The sequence below is a fragment of the Lissotriton helveticus genome, chromosome 8, assembly GCF_964261635.1.
Source record: "Lissotriton helveticus chromosome 8, aLisHel1.1, whole genome shotgun sequence".
Lineage (NCBI taxonomy): Eukaryota > Metazoa > Chordata > Amphibia > Caudata > Salamandridae > Lissotriton > Lissotriton helveticus.
Genome location: NC_136069.1, coordinates 1,240,496,715 through 1,240,515,923, shown reverse-complemented (window position 1 = coordinate 1,240,515,923; position 19,209 = coordinate 1,240,496,715). Strand labels below are relative to the sequence as shown.

The 19,209-nt window shown below is 43.7% G+C and overlaps 1 protein-coding gene across 2 annotated transcripts in view; it reads right to left on the bottom strand.

Annotated features, from left to right (window-relative positions):
• Nucleotides 1–19,209, bottom strand: part of SLC9A7 (solute carrier family 9 member A7) — a 522,426-nt gene that overhangs the window by 31,214 nt on the left and 472,003 nt on the right. For both annotated transcript variants that reach the window (XM_078658221.1, XM_078658222.1), the window contains one exon: nt 9,513–9,589. In XM_078658221.1, the coding sequence (XP_078514347.1) occupies nt 9,513–9,589 (77 nt within the window). The remainder of the gene's footprint in view (nt 1–9,512; nt 9,590–19,209) is intronic.

Genomic DNA, 19,209 nt, shown 5'->3' with positions numbered 1-19,209 from the left:
GGAAAGGAGGTCCACAAATCAAAAGGCTTCATACGTAATTCTAGTTTAAAGACTGTTTCACATTGGCGTGGCTTGCGCGCCGCTTCTACATGGCGGGTTGCGCTTGAGCTCCGTAGCGAGTTCGGCCCGTGGAGCGATTTTCTCCGCTTCTGGCTGCCCTTCTTAGCGGAAAAGGCACACCTCACCAGCGGAACATGGGGAGAGTTGCTTGAAACTCTTTTCCTGTCATTTGGCTCACCGGTTCTATGGATTCCGCCGCTCTCTTCACCAGCGCTCGCATTCCTGAGGAGCGGCCGCCATCTTCCCGCTATTGACGTTCCTGTCATTTTACCTCAGAGGCACCGCCATGGATACAATTTTGCAGTTTTGAAGTGCCGCCTGGCTTCCTAATGCGTTCCTTTCATGAGGCTTATTACTGGTAACATTTATATCGTTTTTTCAGTATTTCATTGCTGCTTGGCTGGTTTTTGAAGCTGCTGACGTGCTGCTTATTTCTCAGTGCGCTTCTGTCATACAAAGTGCTGATATTTTTTCCTGCTATTTTACTATTGTGTTTTCCTGCTCTGTGCATTCCCTCGCTGCTAACTTATCCTGGCACATGTTGGTGTGGGCGCCTATTTCGTATTCTCTGTGACATTCTGCGCAATTCCTGTGTACCGTTTTTTTTTCTCAAGTGGTATTCTTGCAGTATTTCACCTCACAATTGCAAATATGAATCGGTCTACGACCGCCAAAGACTTAAAAGATGTGGGCTCGTCGTTGAAAAGACTCAAGTCACTCTCTCCGTCGCCCGAGTCTCCTCAGGCAGACACTGCTTCCACGTTGGATACCATTTTGGCGCGCCTTAATGAGGTACATGATATTGCGCAGTCAACTAAAACTAACACAGACTTGCTACAAGTGGAGGTCTCTGCTATCAGAAATGACTTTAAAGCCCTTTCTCTTCGTGTGTCAGCCACAGAATCACGAATTAGTTCAGCTGAGGATGGTATGCACAAGCAGTCCAGATCTCTCACCCACTTGGAGCGCTCAATGGCGGCATTGCGCAGAGATCTCACTGAGCAGGAGGACCGTAATCGTAGATCTAATCTGCGTATTTTTGGTGTTCCGGAGGATTCGGAGAAGGCTGCTTCTTCTATGATAGAGTTTTTATCTCAGTGGATCCCGGACACTTTACAAATCTCCTTCCACAGAGAGTTTGAGATTGAAAGAGCACACCGTGTTCCAACGTTTCGACCTAAGGCAGCGACCCAGCCAAGAGCGATTATTTTTAAGCCTCTACGCCATCAGCACACTGAGTTGATTCTCTCTCATATGCGGAAAGTTAAACAAGTCAGCTGGGAAGGCCATCGCATCTCCATATCACAAGACTTTGCCAGAGACACAGTTATAAGGAGGAAAGGCTTCCTAAATCTGCGGAAACGTCTGTCTGAACTGGGAATTCCTTTTTCTTTTGCTGGTCCTTCAAAATTTCGCATCATTCATAAAGGTCGCACTAGAATCTTCGATGAACCGGCGGACTTGGCTACGTTCCTGGACAACCAGTTGGAGATAGAGATGGAAATCCAAAGAGCAACTTCGCAGTCTCCTGGGTCTTCGGGAACTTGAACTGTTTTTTGTGTGTTTCTGATTGTTTCTCTCTGATAGCCTGCTTCTGATCTTTCTCCAGTTGGTTTCTTAGACGGTCTTTCCTTCTTGCTTTGTTTGTGCTCAATCTGTTCTTCTTTTTCTTCATGATGTTCTCGATTTTCTCTCTTCTTGGTATGTCTCTTTTTCTATGTGACCACTCTTTGGCTCTCTAATGTTTTCTTATCTTGTATTGTATTCCTATCCACATTCTAGTTTTGTTGGTTCTTGCTTTCGTCCTTCTCGGTCCCTCCTTTCCACTTCTCTAACATTTCTTTCCTTCTTCTAGTACGTGTTTTTTTTTTTTCTCTCTTTCTTTTTCTCTCTCTTTTTTCCTCTTTTTTTTTCTTTTTATGCTACATTAAAGTCCTACTTTTTTCCTTATATATCTGACGTTTTTACTCTTATCCTATACAGTTATGCCTCTTTCTCATTTATGATGTGCTTTTTGTTCACATGAGTGTATTTTATGCCTTGTATTTATCTAATTGCTCGGATGTATCTTCTATATTTACAGTGTTCTTCCTTCTCCTACTACTCTTATTCTTTACACATATTTATTCTGCTAAGATATTAGTATATTGTATTTGATATAGTTCTCTTCAGTATTAAGATTGAAATTTATCTCTCTGGTTCCTCTCTTTCTATTCTTTCTCTCTCTACTCGTTTCCGGTACTGTCTTTTGCTAGTCTCTTTTTCATACATCTCTTTTTTTCTTTTCTAATTCAACTCCATAGTAATCTAATATGTTGTTAGATTTTGCGCTTTTATTATGTAGTTAGCTTTTATGATTAGTATTTTATTCACGTCAAGGTTTATACTATTCTGGCTTTTTCTCCTATGAGTTTTTGGTTGATATTCATTATATTGCTGTGACATACCTTAGCTAGCTCTTTTGCTAGCTGGTTCTTTTACCTTCTATTGCAATGTGGAACTTTTTCATTATCAATGTTATTCGTTACATTGTGACGCTGTATTTCCGACAGTATTTGTTCCTTATTAACTGCTCTGTTTTTTTGTTGCTATCAGCTGCTCTATTTTAGTACTGGGATACTGTTTTTACCCAATATTGCTCCTTGTTCGGGTCCTCGCTTTTTCCACGTTCTCCCTTGCATGATGTGGGTCTTTTTTAGACCTTCCCCTCTCCATCTTTTCTCTCTTCTTTCTATTCTCTTCTCATCTTTTCTTCCTCTTTGTTTCTCCTGGTCCTCCCACAGGCCCGCTCCCACGGTCTTTCGTTTGTTTCATGGTTGGTCCCTTGTCTTTATGTCGTATTTTCTCTTCCTGATATCGATGTCGGCCTCTGTTTACCCTTCTCTTGTTTCATGCCTGGCTTAAATGTGTTATCCCTTAATGTTAAGGGGTTGAACCATCCGGTGAAGAGGTCGAAAATTTTGGACTATTGTAAGTCTCTCTCTGCAGATTTGGTTCTTTTTCAGGAGTCCAAGATTACTATTAGGGAGGCCTTGTTTCTAAAGAAGGATTGGGTTTCAGATGTTTCTTGTTCTGATGCCTCCGGCAAACGGAATGGGGTTGTTACTTTGATCTCGAAGTCCTCTGGTTTATCCATAATTTCTTCTAATCATGATTCTGAGGGTCGGTGGTTGTTGTCTAAATTGTCGGATGGTCAACATGATTTATATGTTATGAATATCTATGCTCCGAATGTGGATGATCCCGCTTTTTGGAAAGCCATTACCAACACCTTGAATAACACCCCTCATGCTGGTAACCTCATTGTTGGTGGCGATTTTAATTTACCAATGGATCCTCTCTTAGATAGGAACTCTTCATTTCAGTTTCGGCCTCCAAAATCCCATAAACAAATGCTTAACATGTGTTCCATCTCTCATCTTCAGGATATCTGGCGCCTTCATAATCCCACTGGCAGTGATTTTTCTTTCTTCTCTTCGCCACACTCTTCCTTCTCTCGTATTGATTATCTCCTAGTTCATTCTTCTCTTCTCTCATCTTCTTCCGCTCCGCTCATACACCCTATTGTGGTCTCTGATCATGCCGCGGTAAGTTTTACGCTTTCATCTTTCGCCCCTAAACCACGTTCTCGTTCCTGGAGATTAAATACTGAAGTCCTATATGATTCTTCCCAGGTTGCTGAATTTTCTACAGCAATAAACACTTTTTTCCGTGAAAATGAAGGTTCTGTCTCTTCTCCGATCGTTTTATGGGACTCTTTTAAATGTACGTTCAGGGGACAGGTTATTAAATGTATGTCCAAGCGTAACTCATCGATTAAAAATGAACTTACAGATTTATCCTCTCAAATCAAAACTCTTGAGGCCTCCTTCCGACATACTAAGAATCCGTCTTGCTTACAACAATTAAAATTCTTGAAGTACAAATATAATACAATTGTTACTAAAAGGGCTCATATTGGTGTCCAAGCTCAAAAGTCTAAAAAGCTGCTATTAAAGAATAGGGCTGGGAAACTTCTAGCTGCCACGTTAAAATTTCAAGATAATTCCTTTAAGTCCTCACAAATCTCTTCTATTACGGACCACACCGGATCTAAAAAATTCCAAACTGAAGAAATACTTGAAGTCTTTTGCGACTTCTATAATAAATTGTATACTCCTTCCAATCAATCCTCTTTTGCCCAATGTCAAGATTTTCTAAAATCAATTCCGATTCAGTCAGTCTCTGAGGAAGATCGCTCTATTCTCAATGACCCTATCTCGTCTGAAGAAATAGTGAATGCTATTAAGGCCATACGTTCTGGTAAAGCCCCTGGCCCTGATGGTTATCCCATATTATTTTATAAAACATTTCTTCCCTCGCTTGTCCCTAAGTTACAAGCGGTCTTTAATTCTTTTGTTCAGAATGGTTCGGTTTCTGGTTCGGCTGCTGAAGCCACCATTGTGGTGATCCCAAAAGAGGGGAAAGATCATTCGGATCCTAAAAACTTTCGTCCTATTTCCCTCCTAAACATGGAAGCAAAGATTTTTGCTAAAATCCTAGCTAAACGATTAGAATCCTTTATTCCCCATCTGGTACATCCTTCCCAAACGGGATTTGTAAAAGGCCGTCTGGCAAGGGATAATATACGCACTTTCTGTCACATTATCGGTGCTGCCAAGCGATCGCATCTCCCTGCTGCGGCCTTGGCCCTTGATGCGGAAAAGGCCTTCGACAAGGTGTCTTGGCCATTCCTTCGAGCTGTTTTATGCGCTCATAACCTCGGAGACTCTTTCATTAATATGGTAATGTCCCTATATTCCCAACCTAAAGCTAATATTAGAGTTAATGGTGCTACGTCTTCGTTTTTTTATCTTCGTCAAGGCACGAGACAGGGGTGTCCCTTGTCCCCTCTCTTATTTTTATTATCTATTGATCCCCTTCTCCGGATGATTGACTTACACCCTGATGTAAAAGGTTTTTCTTTTGGCCCTCATTGTCTTAAAACTGCCGCTTACGCGGACGATGTTCTAATTTTCTCGGATGATATCGCCTTGGCCATCCCTGCTATCTCTGACACCATCTCCTTATTTTCAAAGGTCTCGGGGTACACCCTCAACAAAGATAAGACGGAGATGTTCCCTTTAAATGCCTATTGTTTTCCTGCCCATATGGGTTTGGCTGGTTTTAAATGGCAATCTAAACATCTCAAATATCTGGGAATTTATTTCTGCTCCACTCTTCAGGCCACTGTGGCTTATAATGAGTCCCAGACTCTCCTCAAGGTCCGTAGTCTGTTAGATACATGGTCTCCAAAACACATCTCATGGTGGGGTCGCCTACAAACTTTGAAAATGATGATCACGCCGATCATTAATTTTGTTTCCTCCATGCTCCCGCTTAAATTGTCTGTTTCCTTCTTTCGGGAAATTGATGCTATAACATCTAAATTCCTATGGAATGGCAAACGAGCTCGTTTAGCATATAAGTATTTGCGTCGACCCTGTGATATGGGAGGTTGTAATTTTCCTGATTGGGAGAAGTACCAAACAGCTTTCTTGGCCTCTCAAGGAGCGTTGTGGTTTGCTCTTCCATCTCGGCATGTTCCCTCGTGGTTGCTCGTGGAACAAGATTTGGCGGCACCGTTACCTCTTGCTTCTTTGTGTACTACATCGTCTTTGCATATTCTATTTTCACGGTCTATTATTCTTGATACAATTGCTGCGGTCAAGAAATTAGATAGAAAGATGGCCATTCCTCTACATAAAACTAGATGGTCTTCTATTTGGAGGAACTCCAAAATTAAACTAAATATTTCTCCCACCCTCATGACATATTGGGCAGCAAAAGGTATCTCTCTTGTTCATCATCTGTATAGTGCCTCCGGGGACCCCTTACCGTTCTCTTCCTTGGCGCACACACACTCTTTGACAAATCTAGATTTTTATACCTTTCTTAAAATTAAGGTTGCCGTTTCTAAAGTTCGTCTGCACCCCTCTTCCTCCACCATTTCGATGTTCCACATCTGGATCAAATCTGGGCATGTTGCCTCTAAAATATATAAATTTTTGTCTGCTACCTCGCTTCCTGATCAGACGATTGTCCAACAAAAATGGTTACGGCATTTTGACCATAATATCACGGACCATATCTCTTCCGAAGCTTGGCAATCCATTGGTAAATTGTCTCTTCGTAATAAAATAGCTCCCTCCCTTATGCAATCCAAGTTTTTCTCGATCAATCTCCTCCACTGGACGCCTGTACGTCTTCACTCGCTCAATCTTAAAGAGGATGATCTATGCTGGAGCTGCGGTTTGGAGGCTGGGGATTTCCCCCATATGTTTTATCATTGCTCCTTACTTAAACCTTTTTGGGATCTCATCCAAGAACACTTATCTCTTATTTTTAACATTGAGCTTCATCTCTCCTTTCCCTTAGTTTTATTAGGTCCCTTGGCTGCTCCTACCCCTCTTCCTTTGGACCCTTTGGAATTGCAGCTACTAGATCTTCTTTTGACTGTTGCGGTTAAAATCGTTCTTATGGAATGGAAATCCTTTTCGTCTGTATCTTACCATACGTGGTGGGCATGGGTATCCTTTTTACGTAGTGCCCACACCTCGGTCGATCTAGCACACCTTACACCTTCCATTTCTAAGGGGGTATGGACTGCTTTGGATGAATATATGGAACTTTCCTCGAAGGGGTTAATCCCCCAATTCCCTGTTGCTCTGTCTGTCTAATTATTCTCTGTCCTTGGCTCTAGATTGGGTTAGTCCTGTGGGAATCCTTCTTTTTCTTGTTTCTGCTTTCCTGTCCTCTCTTCCCTTTCATCTCTCTTGCTACTATTTTCTTTGCCTTTCTATTTCTCTTTCTTTTCTTCTGTTCCCTCCCTTGTTCCCATTCCTCAATCAGATGGTGATACGGTCTGTTTTTTGTCCACGGACGCCCTTTATTGGATCAGACCTTTTATTTTTCATCAATTTCATTTGTATCTTATTCGCACATATTGTTCTCACTTATCAAGTTGGGCTCCGATAGGCATTTTTTCAGCTTGTGACTGATTGTATCACTCATAGTGTATCTGGTTTTTACTATTTGTATAATTTTCTTTCTCAATAAAACATTCTTGAAATCAAAAAAAAAAAAAAGACTGTTTCACATTTCAAGGTAATCCTTTGTAAGTTTTATGATAAAGAACGTTTGAAAGAAAGGGACGAGACGGTTCTCAAGAAGATTCAACATTCCATTAGCTGGAAGAAATGAGAAGATACAGAACAATTACAACATTACCTTCAGCTGTTCATATTAATGTGTCTTCCTAGAGTAGATTGTCTTTGCAATCCTTATGCTGCTTTGGCCCACACTTTATCCATTTCCAGACCTCACTACTGAGACCCTTTATGCTCTTGCCCTTACCATTCGCCCGCATTGTACCTGAATGCTAAGGGCTTTATGCTGATGGTTGAATGCTGATTTGGAACCCTACTATTGCTGATTGGAGTCGCTACTACGTGACTATTCTGCTTTGTGAGCCTCTCTTTATGGAGTGTTCAGATGATTTTGACTATTGATTTTTGACCTTCATGCTTACTCTTGACTCGCAAACTTGAACTCTTAATGGGTTCTTGCTAACACCCATTTTCGCCCATTCTTTAGAATAGGGATTTATTTCCTATATGGAATGCACTGTATTGCTTATTTGAGGACTTGTTCCAACCAATATTTTTACTATCAATTCCATAATTTGATTGATGACTTTTTACTATTGAAATAAAAAGAAAAACTTACTAAAACTCTTAAAGAGAATAAAATCTTTAAAACTGATCAAAACCTCACTTTATTGACTGAACTTTAATGTATTTTTGTGATTGTTGAATTTGTGATGTATAGCTCCTGATCTTCTTGTAAACAACGGCAATTGTCTGTCCCAGAGAAGTGACAGGAAACTTGCAGGTGCAATCTGTAGTGGGGAATCTACCCTGTTTTGGTGTGAGATAGGAATGCTAAACCATTTTATTTAAGTAGATTTCCACTCTAGCACCTCCTACATCAACCTCCTGTTGTCATTTATGACCTCTTTGATCCCATTGCTAGTGCTGTCCAGGGTCTACTGGCACCAGTGAAGGTTAACTGCTGAGAATAGGTTGGGATCCATTCGAGCACCTGGAGATAAGGCTTATACAGGGAACTATAAACTAAAAGATGATTTTTTAAAACCTCACAAATGAACCTGTGTCGTCATACTGTTCTCTTTATATACTAGTACACAGCTTTGGTGACTTAATTCAATAAATGTTAATACACGGTCTCAATGTCAACGTTCTAATGATCCATGTTAAGACTATATTATGAAAATGTAATATTCGGCTATGTTAGTTGACATATGAAATTAATAAAAAAATAACTGGAAAAATGTTAACTGGTAAACGAACACTACTAACCACAAAACTGAAAATACGTTTTATTTGTGGGAATCATGTTTAAGCTGCCCCTCAGAAGCAGACGAGTCAAACACAGTTTGGCACAAGCTGATTAACTGTTTAGATTTTGTTGATAAAGATGAGGGGTACGCAGATGCAGCAACCATGCAGACAGAAACACTATAGGAATAGTAAAGAAAATGCAGTAGGAGCACTGGTTAATTTGAGCAGGGGGTTTCTGGTGTTTGGCACCTGCATTTAATTGCCAACACCGGTACTTATAACAGTCTGCCACATGGTGGCGTATTTCATCTAATTTAGACATAGGCACAACAGTTGTTCATTAATTCAATATGCATTAAATATGACTGGTACCTGCCACCCAAGCCATTCTTATATCTTTGGGAGTAAGGAATAGTCCAAGTTGTTCCACTTCTAGGCATGTGATGGCAGTAGTTGTGTTAGTACTGTCACTGGCAGCGTTGGCAGGGGCAATGCATTTTTTTAAACAAAATTAAGTACTGAGTAGGTGGCTGGTGGTTCACAGGCGAAGGTGCAGACATAAATGCATGGTATAGAAGGAAACAGTGAGGTCAGAGGAGGACTTTGTTTGAGGGGTGGGAGTAATAAGTTAAATACTTTCTTAATTCAAGATCTGGTATTAAATATATTACAAACCCCAAACAAACTCAACTAGACCGTCCTCTCTGGTGCTTTTTGGCCTACCCATGTTTAAGTGACAAAGGCATAGGGTGGCTTTCATGTAATTAGCAAGCTGCACAGTCTGTGTGTCCAAATACTGGACAAGCGACCCTGAAACCAAAAACACTATAAAATCCATTAATAATGCACACATCTATACATAATAAACATTTTCTTGAAATGCATAATACAGCCAAGCTAACCTAAGGACTGCAGAGAAAGCCTTACCAAGCCAGCGCCTGCAGACAGAGCCTTCACACAACATACAATTGTCACAATCATTTATAATGCAACTTTCAATTAAAGCACAATCAGGATACAAAAACACAAAAAAGTGTTTGAAAAGGATACTTGTGGTCGAAGCTGTACCAGAATCGGAATATCCAGGCACTTTCCTGTTTTGTTCTGCTTCCTCCTTCTGGTCCATCCTGATAAGGAGACAAGTGAGCTTAGGTCAACACTTGCAGAACCCAGGGTTGCACTCGAGCATCTAAAGGCAGCCAGCAAATCACACTTGGCAAAGAAGCACAACAGGCAAGTACCGCTGGGAATACAATTTCAACCACTGGAATTTCAGGAATCAAACATCACTGATAAACAAAAAAAGCCCTAAAGTGTAATTAATAAATATACTTAAAAAAATATAGATATCAGAGAATCTCCACAGGCTGGCTGCCCATTTTATTTACCCTGCTTATTTCTTAGAAAGATGAAGTTCTGGTTCAGGTTAAAAAACCATTGACGCTTGAAAGAGACAGGAAAACTCCTGTGCAGAAACACATGCTAGGACTGGCCCGAAAGGCCCACTCCTTAGAGGTGTTGCATCGGTATGGTCAGTGGCAATCTTACTAATGTATGCCACACTACCTTTTACAACATACATGATGTAGAACTTTAAAGTCTCTGTACTCCTTAATCAGATGAAGTGTCTTCTTGAACAATCCACCTGAGCAGGTGCCTGAATCATTAAAGAAACCAACTTTTGTGAGGCTTCGCTCTTATCTCACCACCGAGTTTTCAGTATCTTCTAGTATTTGGCCATTCACTTGTGTTGTTGCAAAGTGGAGACTGCATTAAACCACATATTTTCGTGGTCGCTTTTATTCGATTGTATTGTATCTATACTTATATAGCACTACTGCCACCCTACGGGTATCCTGGCGCTTTTTAGATGTCCAGATACTTGGTCAGCTGGTTGATGAAGAGAGAGAGTGGAACATAGATCAGAGTTTTGGGAAAAGCCAGGTTTTCAGGCCTTTCCTAAATTCGATTAACGAGACACTCTGTCTAATCATTTGTGGTACCTTGTTCCATAACTGTGCCCCTACCACACTAAAAGCCCTCCCCCCCCATCCGGGAGCGTTTACATTTTCTGACTGCCAGCAAACCGGTACCAGAGGACCGGAGCTGTCTCTGAGGGAGATACCAGGAAAATATTTCCTGTAATAGGATTGGGCCCATCTCATGTGAGGCCCTAAATACCTGGCAGAGTGATTTGAAAAGAACCCTTTCCCTGATTGGTAGCCAGTGGAGCTGCCTCAGTGCGGAGTGGAGGAAGAGTCACGTCGCAACCCCAGTACCAATTTTGCCGCCGCAGACTGGACTCTTTGCAGCCCCTGAAAGATGTACTGGGGGGCTCCTAAATATATATATTTTTTTCCACATTCGGGAAACTTAGAGGAACCATAGGTTCTAGCCTTAAACTGTTAACTTGCAACCATGGTTTGAGTTTTGTTGCCTTAGTTGCTGTATTGCTTTACTGCCTGCTGTCCGGAGCTTTGCAAGCCATGTTGGTAAATTTTGTGCCATATTACAAAAACTAAATAACATCAAATAAATTACATTTTTCTTCCACCAATGAACTTTGTCGTTGAAATGCTTTCCCATCACTCCCTTTCAATTCCTTCCTCTGACTCGTGTCTCCTCCCATCTTGTCTGTCTATCGGCCTGTCAGCAGGGCAGTTCTAGGGTCAGACCGGTCCAGGCAGCTGCCTATGCTGAACATTTGGTAATTAAAAGCAGCCCTTATGGAGAACTGTTACAAGCCTACATTTCCTAGGGTGCGCGAGCCCAACAATCTTAGGAAGGCTTTTGGTTGTTGCACATGGTATCAATGAGCAAAACTGTTCTGTAGCCACAAATGATGCATGTGTCCGTAAGAAAACTGGGTGCCACAAACCACACTTCCTAGGGATAGATTCACTGAAAAACACAACACAAAGCAGCAACCAGAACCGCTGCGCTGCATCGAGCTAGGAAAACAGCGCAGAGCCACATTTACTAAACATGGTCTGCTGCTGCTCTCTTCCCTTCGCTTGCACACAAACAGGCAACGCACAGCTTAGCGCCATAGTGTGAAGATGTGTGTGTGTGTGTGTGTGCGATGTCTACACAGGTTTTGTACTGGAAGGGTTTCCTTACAGCACAAAATCCTGTGCTGGGACAATCTTTAAAACACAGGATGTGTGCTATACAGTGTGTCAAACTTGAAAGGTGGTTAGAGTTAGAGCACCCAAGTTACTGGGGCGGCTGCTCTGCTATGGCGGAGGAGCGTCGCCCCACTGATATTCAACCGAGTAAGACAAAATTAAATAATAATAACTCAATGTTATTTTTTCTTGTTGCGGGCGTGGCTGTTTTGGGCAGCGGGGCGGGAATGCTCTGCTGAAGGGGAGGAGTGGTTTTCACTCCCTACGTGCGCATGAATGTTTGGCCGACCGTCTCATGTCAAACATCAGTGCCGGCCGCCACTGCCCAAGTACCACCCATGTAACGTCCTTTGAGGCAAAGTAGTAATAAGCCCGATTTACGCTACTCTAAGGACAAATTCCAGAGCGAAAACGTTTGGCAATAAAAAAAATACTTCATCATGTCTTTGCGCTGCTTTGCTTCAGCGAATAGTCTTGACACATTTTCTCCTTAATATCATGAAGATTTACCTCAAAGAGCCACCTGCAGGAAGAATGCTTTCTGTCCCGCATCTTCCCTTGGCCTCACAAATCAAGCATTTTCTATTCACACAGCATTTGAGTGGGACTTATTTACTTTCTTCAAAGAAAATATTTTACTTGCCTTTCACTCTTGACCGAGGAATCCTTCACTTCTGCTCAAGATTAATCCTGGTGAAAACTAAAAAGAATGAGTACAGGCCATCTAAAAAGGCCACCACATTCCCCACGAGATCTTGATGAATGATGGACAAAGTAGGATTTGTTTCCCTTACACCTCTGTCTAATGGTCTGTTAAAAACCACAGATACAGATACCTTAACCACTTCGACGCTAATGACAAAGCCAGCTCGTCATGGGCGTTACCTGCCCTGTGCTCATGACGAGCTGGCTTTGTCACAAACAAGCCATTTGCTCCTCTTTGCGCGCACAGCAGGTAAACGCGGTAGCGCTGAAGCGGTTAATTGCTGGCAAATTCAATGTTAAGCTGTTGCTCAACAGACTGCCTAGCATTCAGATGACACAGAAAAGTGAGGACAGCTGATCGCCCTCAAATATCCCTCTTTTGCTTAAACAAACCATAATTCTGACTCTAAAAATCTCTCTGCTGAAATGCCAGGCCTGTGAAAGCTGTTCAGAACCTGAAGCCTCAAATGAATGCCAACCTCTCTACAAGCCTTCAGCTTTGACTGCCATTTGTGCTTGGTTTTTTTTCAGCCAAGGAAGCTGGGCAAAATTCCAACCAGTAGAGATTAATCCATGCAGGTACAGGCCTATGGATTTAGGCTTGACTACGAAAGCTCTCTTTACTCAGAGCTCCACACGTTTGGTTTAAAAATTCCAAATAATTCAGAAATCTACAGCCCTGCCACAGATCCACCAAAGCCATTCAGTTTTTCAAGCTGCACCACCCCATGCGTTCCTGGAGTAAGGTCTATGGTAGAATCCATGCTTTGGGAGCAGAGGGACTGGGGCCGCGCCTTCTCTGCGCCTGGGCCACCTTTTCAGAACAGACTCCTGACACAGTTGTCTGACATCTACCTAGAGCAGCTTCAAGAAACTACGACATATCTGCCCTTCAGCTGCTTTACAGAAGGGTTGTGACCCCTCCCACCCACCGCTTTAGCAGCTATGCCACGATTCGACAGCTACGAAAGCTGGCCCCTCTTCTTTCCTGTTCCGCACTCCGTATGGTAGTCTCTGCCACCATTGTTTCGAGGCTAGATTACGGGAATGCCCTTTATCTAGGCCTACCTAAAATTTTTATTAATAGATTGCAGGTGGTCCTGAATGACACGGCGCGTCTGATCTTCAAGTTACCTAGAAGATCTCATGCCTCTGTTCTACTACTCAAGTTACACTGGCTCCCCATTGAACAGAGGGTGGAGTTTAAGAGCCTGTGTACAGCCCACAAGGCCATCTATGGGCAAGCTCCTGCGTATAGTAAAGAGCGCCTGGAGTTATATACCCCCACGCGAGTTTTGCGGTCCGCTGAATCCCAGCTCTTGGTCTGCCCTCGTTATAAGTTAAAAACCAAAGGCGGCAGGTCTTTCTCGGTTTTGGTTCCGCAGATCTGGAACAATCTACCAGAATCACTTCGGAAAGAAGCGAAGCTCCTGCGTTTTAGGAAGTTGTTAAAAACTTTTTTATTTAGGGAGGCACTTGATCCAGCTAAATAAATCTTATTACAGGCCCCTGACTATCTTTATTCCTCAGGAATTGTTGTTTGCTGTTTGTTTTTAAGCGCCTAGAGACCTGTTGGTGAGTTGGCGCTATAAAAGACCAAGTTAACAATAACAATAACAATAACATACAGCATACAGTAGGCACCTGGACACTTAGCCTGCCACTTGCCTGTGGCCTCCAGTGCCTGCTTGTTCCCGACTGATCTAGTGACACTGCCGCTGCCCAGGTTTTCCCGTCCGGGTTTCCCCACTCAATGTTTTTTCCGACAACAGAAGCCCTGCCCTCCCCAGGACCTATTTAATGCAGACTTCAGCGCAACAGCCTTCCGTGCACAGCATTACGACCCCTCACCCTCCGAAGATACACCATCGCTGAGCTCTACACCCTAGACCCCAGATGCCGCAACAAACACCACTTCCAATACGATTCACGCGCCACAGTAGGGCCTTTCACCCAGACCCATGTCACATGCCACAGCCCACCGACCAGCCCCACCCCAAACACACCACAGACACCACCTGAACAAAAACACCAAATCAAATGTGGCCTTCTCAATACACGATCAATATGCAAGCATTCCACCAAATTATGGGACTTCATCGCCACCCTCGCACTTGAAATCACCTTCCTCACCGAAACCTGGCTCAACCTCACACTTTTCCCCAGCGAACCAAGACGGATATAAAATCACTCACCAGGACTGCACCAACAAGCCCGGAGGAGGAACAGCCATCATCGACTAAGAGTCCATAGAGTGCAACACCACTACCACCCCATGGAACTTCTCAACTTCAAGCTCCATATGGATGACAAGCTAACCATCCGAGACACCCTTGCATACCGACCCCCAGGCCCTCGCTCCAGCTTCTGCAACACCATCGCAAATTTAATTGTGTCCCTAGCCTTAAACTCCATGGACTACATCTTCCTCTGCGACCTAAATTTCCACATCAACGACAACACTGCACACCCCCTCGGAAGTATAAGCAGCCTCAGATTGACCCAGATCATTCATGACCCTTCACACACACACTGCAGGACACACTCTAACCCCATTTTCACCTTCCAGGAACAGCCTCAAATACAGTCACGTCACAAAACTCACATGGACTGATCACTCCATCGTCTACTTCAGCATCTCCAGCCCCAGCACCGCCATCCCCAAGACGACCAGCAACCACCCCCACCCCCCTCAACGGAGGTGAAACAAATCTGAGAGAGTACCTGGATGGAATTCCTCAGCACCTGCTACTGCCACCAACCTCGAACAGATAGTGAAGAACTTCAACGCTTAGATCACCAATTGTGCTGACAGCATTGTCCCCATAAAGAGCAACATCCAGAGAATATCCTCCATAAAAGCCAGCTGGTAAACCCAAGAACTCAGAATAGCAAAACGAGGCAGCAAACAGCTGGAGAGGAGATGGCGCGCCAGCAAGGACATCCCTGACAAGGCAGCCTTCAAGACCTCCCTCACCCTCTGCCACCGCCTTCTGAGGGAAACAAAGAAGACAGCACTGCCGCACACATCGAAACCAGCGCCAATAACACCAAGGAACTTTTCAACATCGTTAGGAATTCTCCAAACCAGCTGCCAGCGAAAACACCACACCCTCACAGGAGCTGTGCGACAAACTCACTGACTTCTTCTATGACAAGACCACAACATATACAGAAATTTCAAACCCCAACCAACACCTGTGGATTCCTCAACAGATACATCACCACTGCAACCGATACAAACCAAAGACTGACCGCCTCCACTATGACATCCCTCCATTCGGGAGCTCCCACAGACTCATGCCCGCACAACATCTTCACCCTCATATACCAAAGGATTGACCAGGAACTCGCCTAACTGCTGAACAACTCTATCACCACCAAAACATTTCCAGATGCCTGGAAGCACGCGTAAAGAAGACCACTACTCAAAAAAACCTTCACCGACCCTAGCGAACTCAAAAACTACTGGCCAATCTCCCTGATCCCATTCCCAGCTAAGGTACTGGAAAAGATCATCAAAGAGCAACTCATGACACACCTGGAGCAGATCCAACTACTCAATGCTTCCAAATCCGGCTTCCGCAGCAATCACAGCACTGAAACCGCCCTCATCGCAGCCACCGATGACTTCCGAACCCTCCTCGACCGAGAAGAAACAGCAGCTCTGATCCTCCTTTACCTCTCGGCAGCCGTTGACACTGTATCCCACCCACCACAAGCTGATCAAAAGAATCCACCAAATCGGCATTCAAGGGGACGCACTCCGATGGATCACCTCCTTCCACACCAGAAGAACCCAGAGGATCCACTTCCCACCTTTCAGCTCCGAACCCAAGGAGGTCACCTGTGGTGTCCCCAAGGCTCATCCCTCTGCCCCAAGCTCTTCAATGTATATATGGCCCCGCTAGCCAACATCGGCAGATCCCATGGTCTCAACATAATTTCCTATGCAGACACCCAGCTCATTCTCTCACTCAATAGGAATCAGACCACCACAAGAACCATCTTCCACAGATGCATGACAAGGGTCGTAGACTGGATGAAGAATAACTGCCTGCAGCTGAATACAAACACGACGGAACTGCTGATCTTAGGCAACAGCAGCAACACATGGAATGACTCCTGGTAGCTATCAGAGCTCGGACCCGCACCCACACCCTCAGACCACAGCAGAAACCTCAGAATCATCACGGACTACAAGCTCACCATGAAATCACAGATCAACGCTGTCTCCTCCGTTTGATTCCTCATTCTGCCAATGCGACATAAGATCTTCAAGTAGCTACCCCTGCACACGAGATGCACCGTAACAGAGGTCCTCATCACCAGCCAACAGGACTATGGCAAATCCACATCTACATCTACATAGGAACTGCCTCACACCTCCTACAGAGACTTCAGACCATACAGAACGCTGCAGCCAGACTCCTCCCCAGCCTTCCCCGACGAACCCACATCACACCCCACCTCAGGCAACTCCACTGGCTCCCCGTACAGAATAGATGCCAATTCAAGCTGCTGACCCACGCACAGAAGGCTCTATACAACCAGAGACCAGCCTACATTAACCAGCGCCTGAAATTTCACCAACCTTCGAGAAAACTACTCTCAGACTCCCTCTCATACTTCCCGCATCTACTGAAGCAGAAGTGGAGGATGCTCCTTTCCCCACATTGCAGTAAAGACCTGGAACAGCCTCACCACGCAACTCTGGACCATCACCTCACTTCTGGAATACCGAATGGCACTCAACCTTGCTGTTCGAAGAAGCCTCTGGGACCTGCAAGCGCCTGCATACCCCATCGAGTGATTGGCCGTAATTTATAAATCCTGACTGACTGATTGATTGAGCTACAGCGGGGTGGAGTTCTTGATGGGCCTCTTCTGTCAGTAGCTCGGCAAAAAAAGACTCATAATTTGCGTGAAACGGCTGGTAGGTAAGTAAGTGGATGGATGTGTCAGTGAAATGGGGGATGGATGGGCGAGTGAAGGGTGGATGGAGAGATGACAAGATGAATGAGAGAAAGGATGGGTATACTGATGGATGAGTGAAAGGATGGATGTGTGGGTGAAAGTATGGATGGCTGAGTGAAATGGTGGATGGCTGAGTGAAAAGGTGGATGGATGGCTGAATTAAAGGGTGGATGGATGAGTGCATCGGTGGATGGATGGATGCATGGGTGAAAGATGGGTGGCTCAAAGAGTGGATGAATCGCTGAGTGAAAGGGTAGATGGATGGGTGGGTGGATTGATGGACCGAACAGTTGATGGATGATTGAAATGTAGATGACTGAGTGAAAGGATGGATGGATAAAGGAAAGAGTGGATGGCAGGGAGGATGGATGGAGGGAGTGAAAGGGGGGATGGATGGATGGATGATTGAAAGACTGGATGGAGGAGTGGATGAGTGAAAGCACAGATGGATGACTGAAAGTGTAGATTGATGGATAATTGGATGGCTGGGTGGATGATTGGATGGGCGGAGGAGTGGATAGCCGAGTGAAATGATGGATAGAAGACTGAAAGGGTGGATGGATGGAACAGATGGGTGGGTGGATGGATAGAGCAAAAGGGTGGGTGGATAGATGAGCTAATGGAAGGAAAGATGAGTGAAAGGGTGGATAGAGGAATGTATGACAAAGGATGGATGGATAGGTTTGTAGTTGGTTGAATAGGTTTGGATATGGATGGCAGATGGATGGCTGGACAGACAGAATGGTGAAAGACTGAATGATGGATGAAAGAATAAATGAATGACAGAATGCAAAGGTGAAATGGTGGATATCAGTGGATGGATGGAAGGATGAAAGGAAGAATTGATATATGCTTGGAATGAAGGGTGAGATGACTTGCTTCGCATACTTTGTTCCATAACAGCTTTGGTTCAAAGTGGGGGGCATTTAAATATTCTGCCTACTACCTTGGCTTTCCATATTATCTTTTTCTAGCCTGGGCTATGGCTCTCATGCAACAAGCATCACGCAACAGCCAGCGGTGCATGGCTGCTCAATGAAAGAATCATATGGCAATGTACTTTATTAACCGCTGAGGGAGTATCAACATTTTCACATAAAAGGGCCATTAGCTCAGCCGTGACAGCCTCCGCGTTAGGAGTTCCAGAAAACCTCCATTCACGATTTAACCAATCTAAAAATTAGAAATATGAAATAGTTGTCTATATCTGAAACGAACTTTAGAAAAGATTTGATTGTATTCTTTAATACATATATTCCAACACTGTCGACTTAGATGAGAGACTCCTGGTTGTTTTAAGTCACAAATAATTTTATTTTAGCTTTCAAGTTACTCCTCTTCAGCGTAAGTCATGGTGATAATAAATTCTCCCTTTTTTTTTTTCTAAATCTCCCACCTATATGTTCCAAAACGTTGGCATGTATGTTCCACTAGTCTTGACTACTGTCTGATAGCACTTTTCTTCCGTACTGATTAGGAAATGCACACAATTGTAGACTGCGGGAGCGTCAGTGTTTCCGTTTTCACTGACATGCAAATTTCAGCAGGTTGTTTTTCTTCGAAGCTCATCCATGGGGCAGGTTTGTTTCAAAACGCAAATTTTCATTCAGCATTTTAGAGAACAACCCAGACATAAGTCCGTGTTTGACTGTAGAAAAAAAGACTTCAGTACAGGTGTAGGCAGTCCAGAACACTGAAACCATTCAGCTCTCCTTCAGGGAAGGTCTAACAATGAAGACACATTAAACAACTGGAATGCTCCCCATGACGCACAAAAGGGCAAAGCCTCCAGACCCAAAGTTTAAACTTTTAAATAAGAATAATACTGAAAATGATACAACTAAGTGTACCCTTTTGAAAGCTATGGCTAGAAAAGTAAGGAACAAGGACCAGCCGAAAATGGCAGCCATTTTAGACAGCGCTGATAACACATTTAC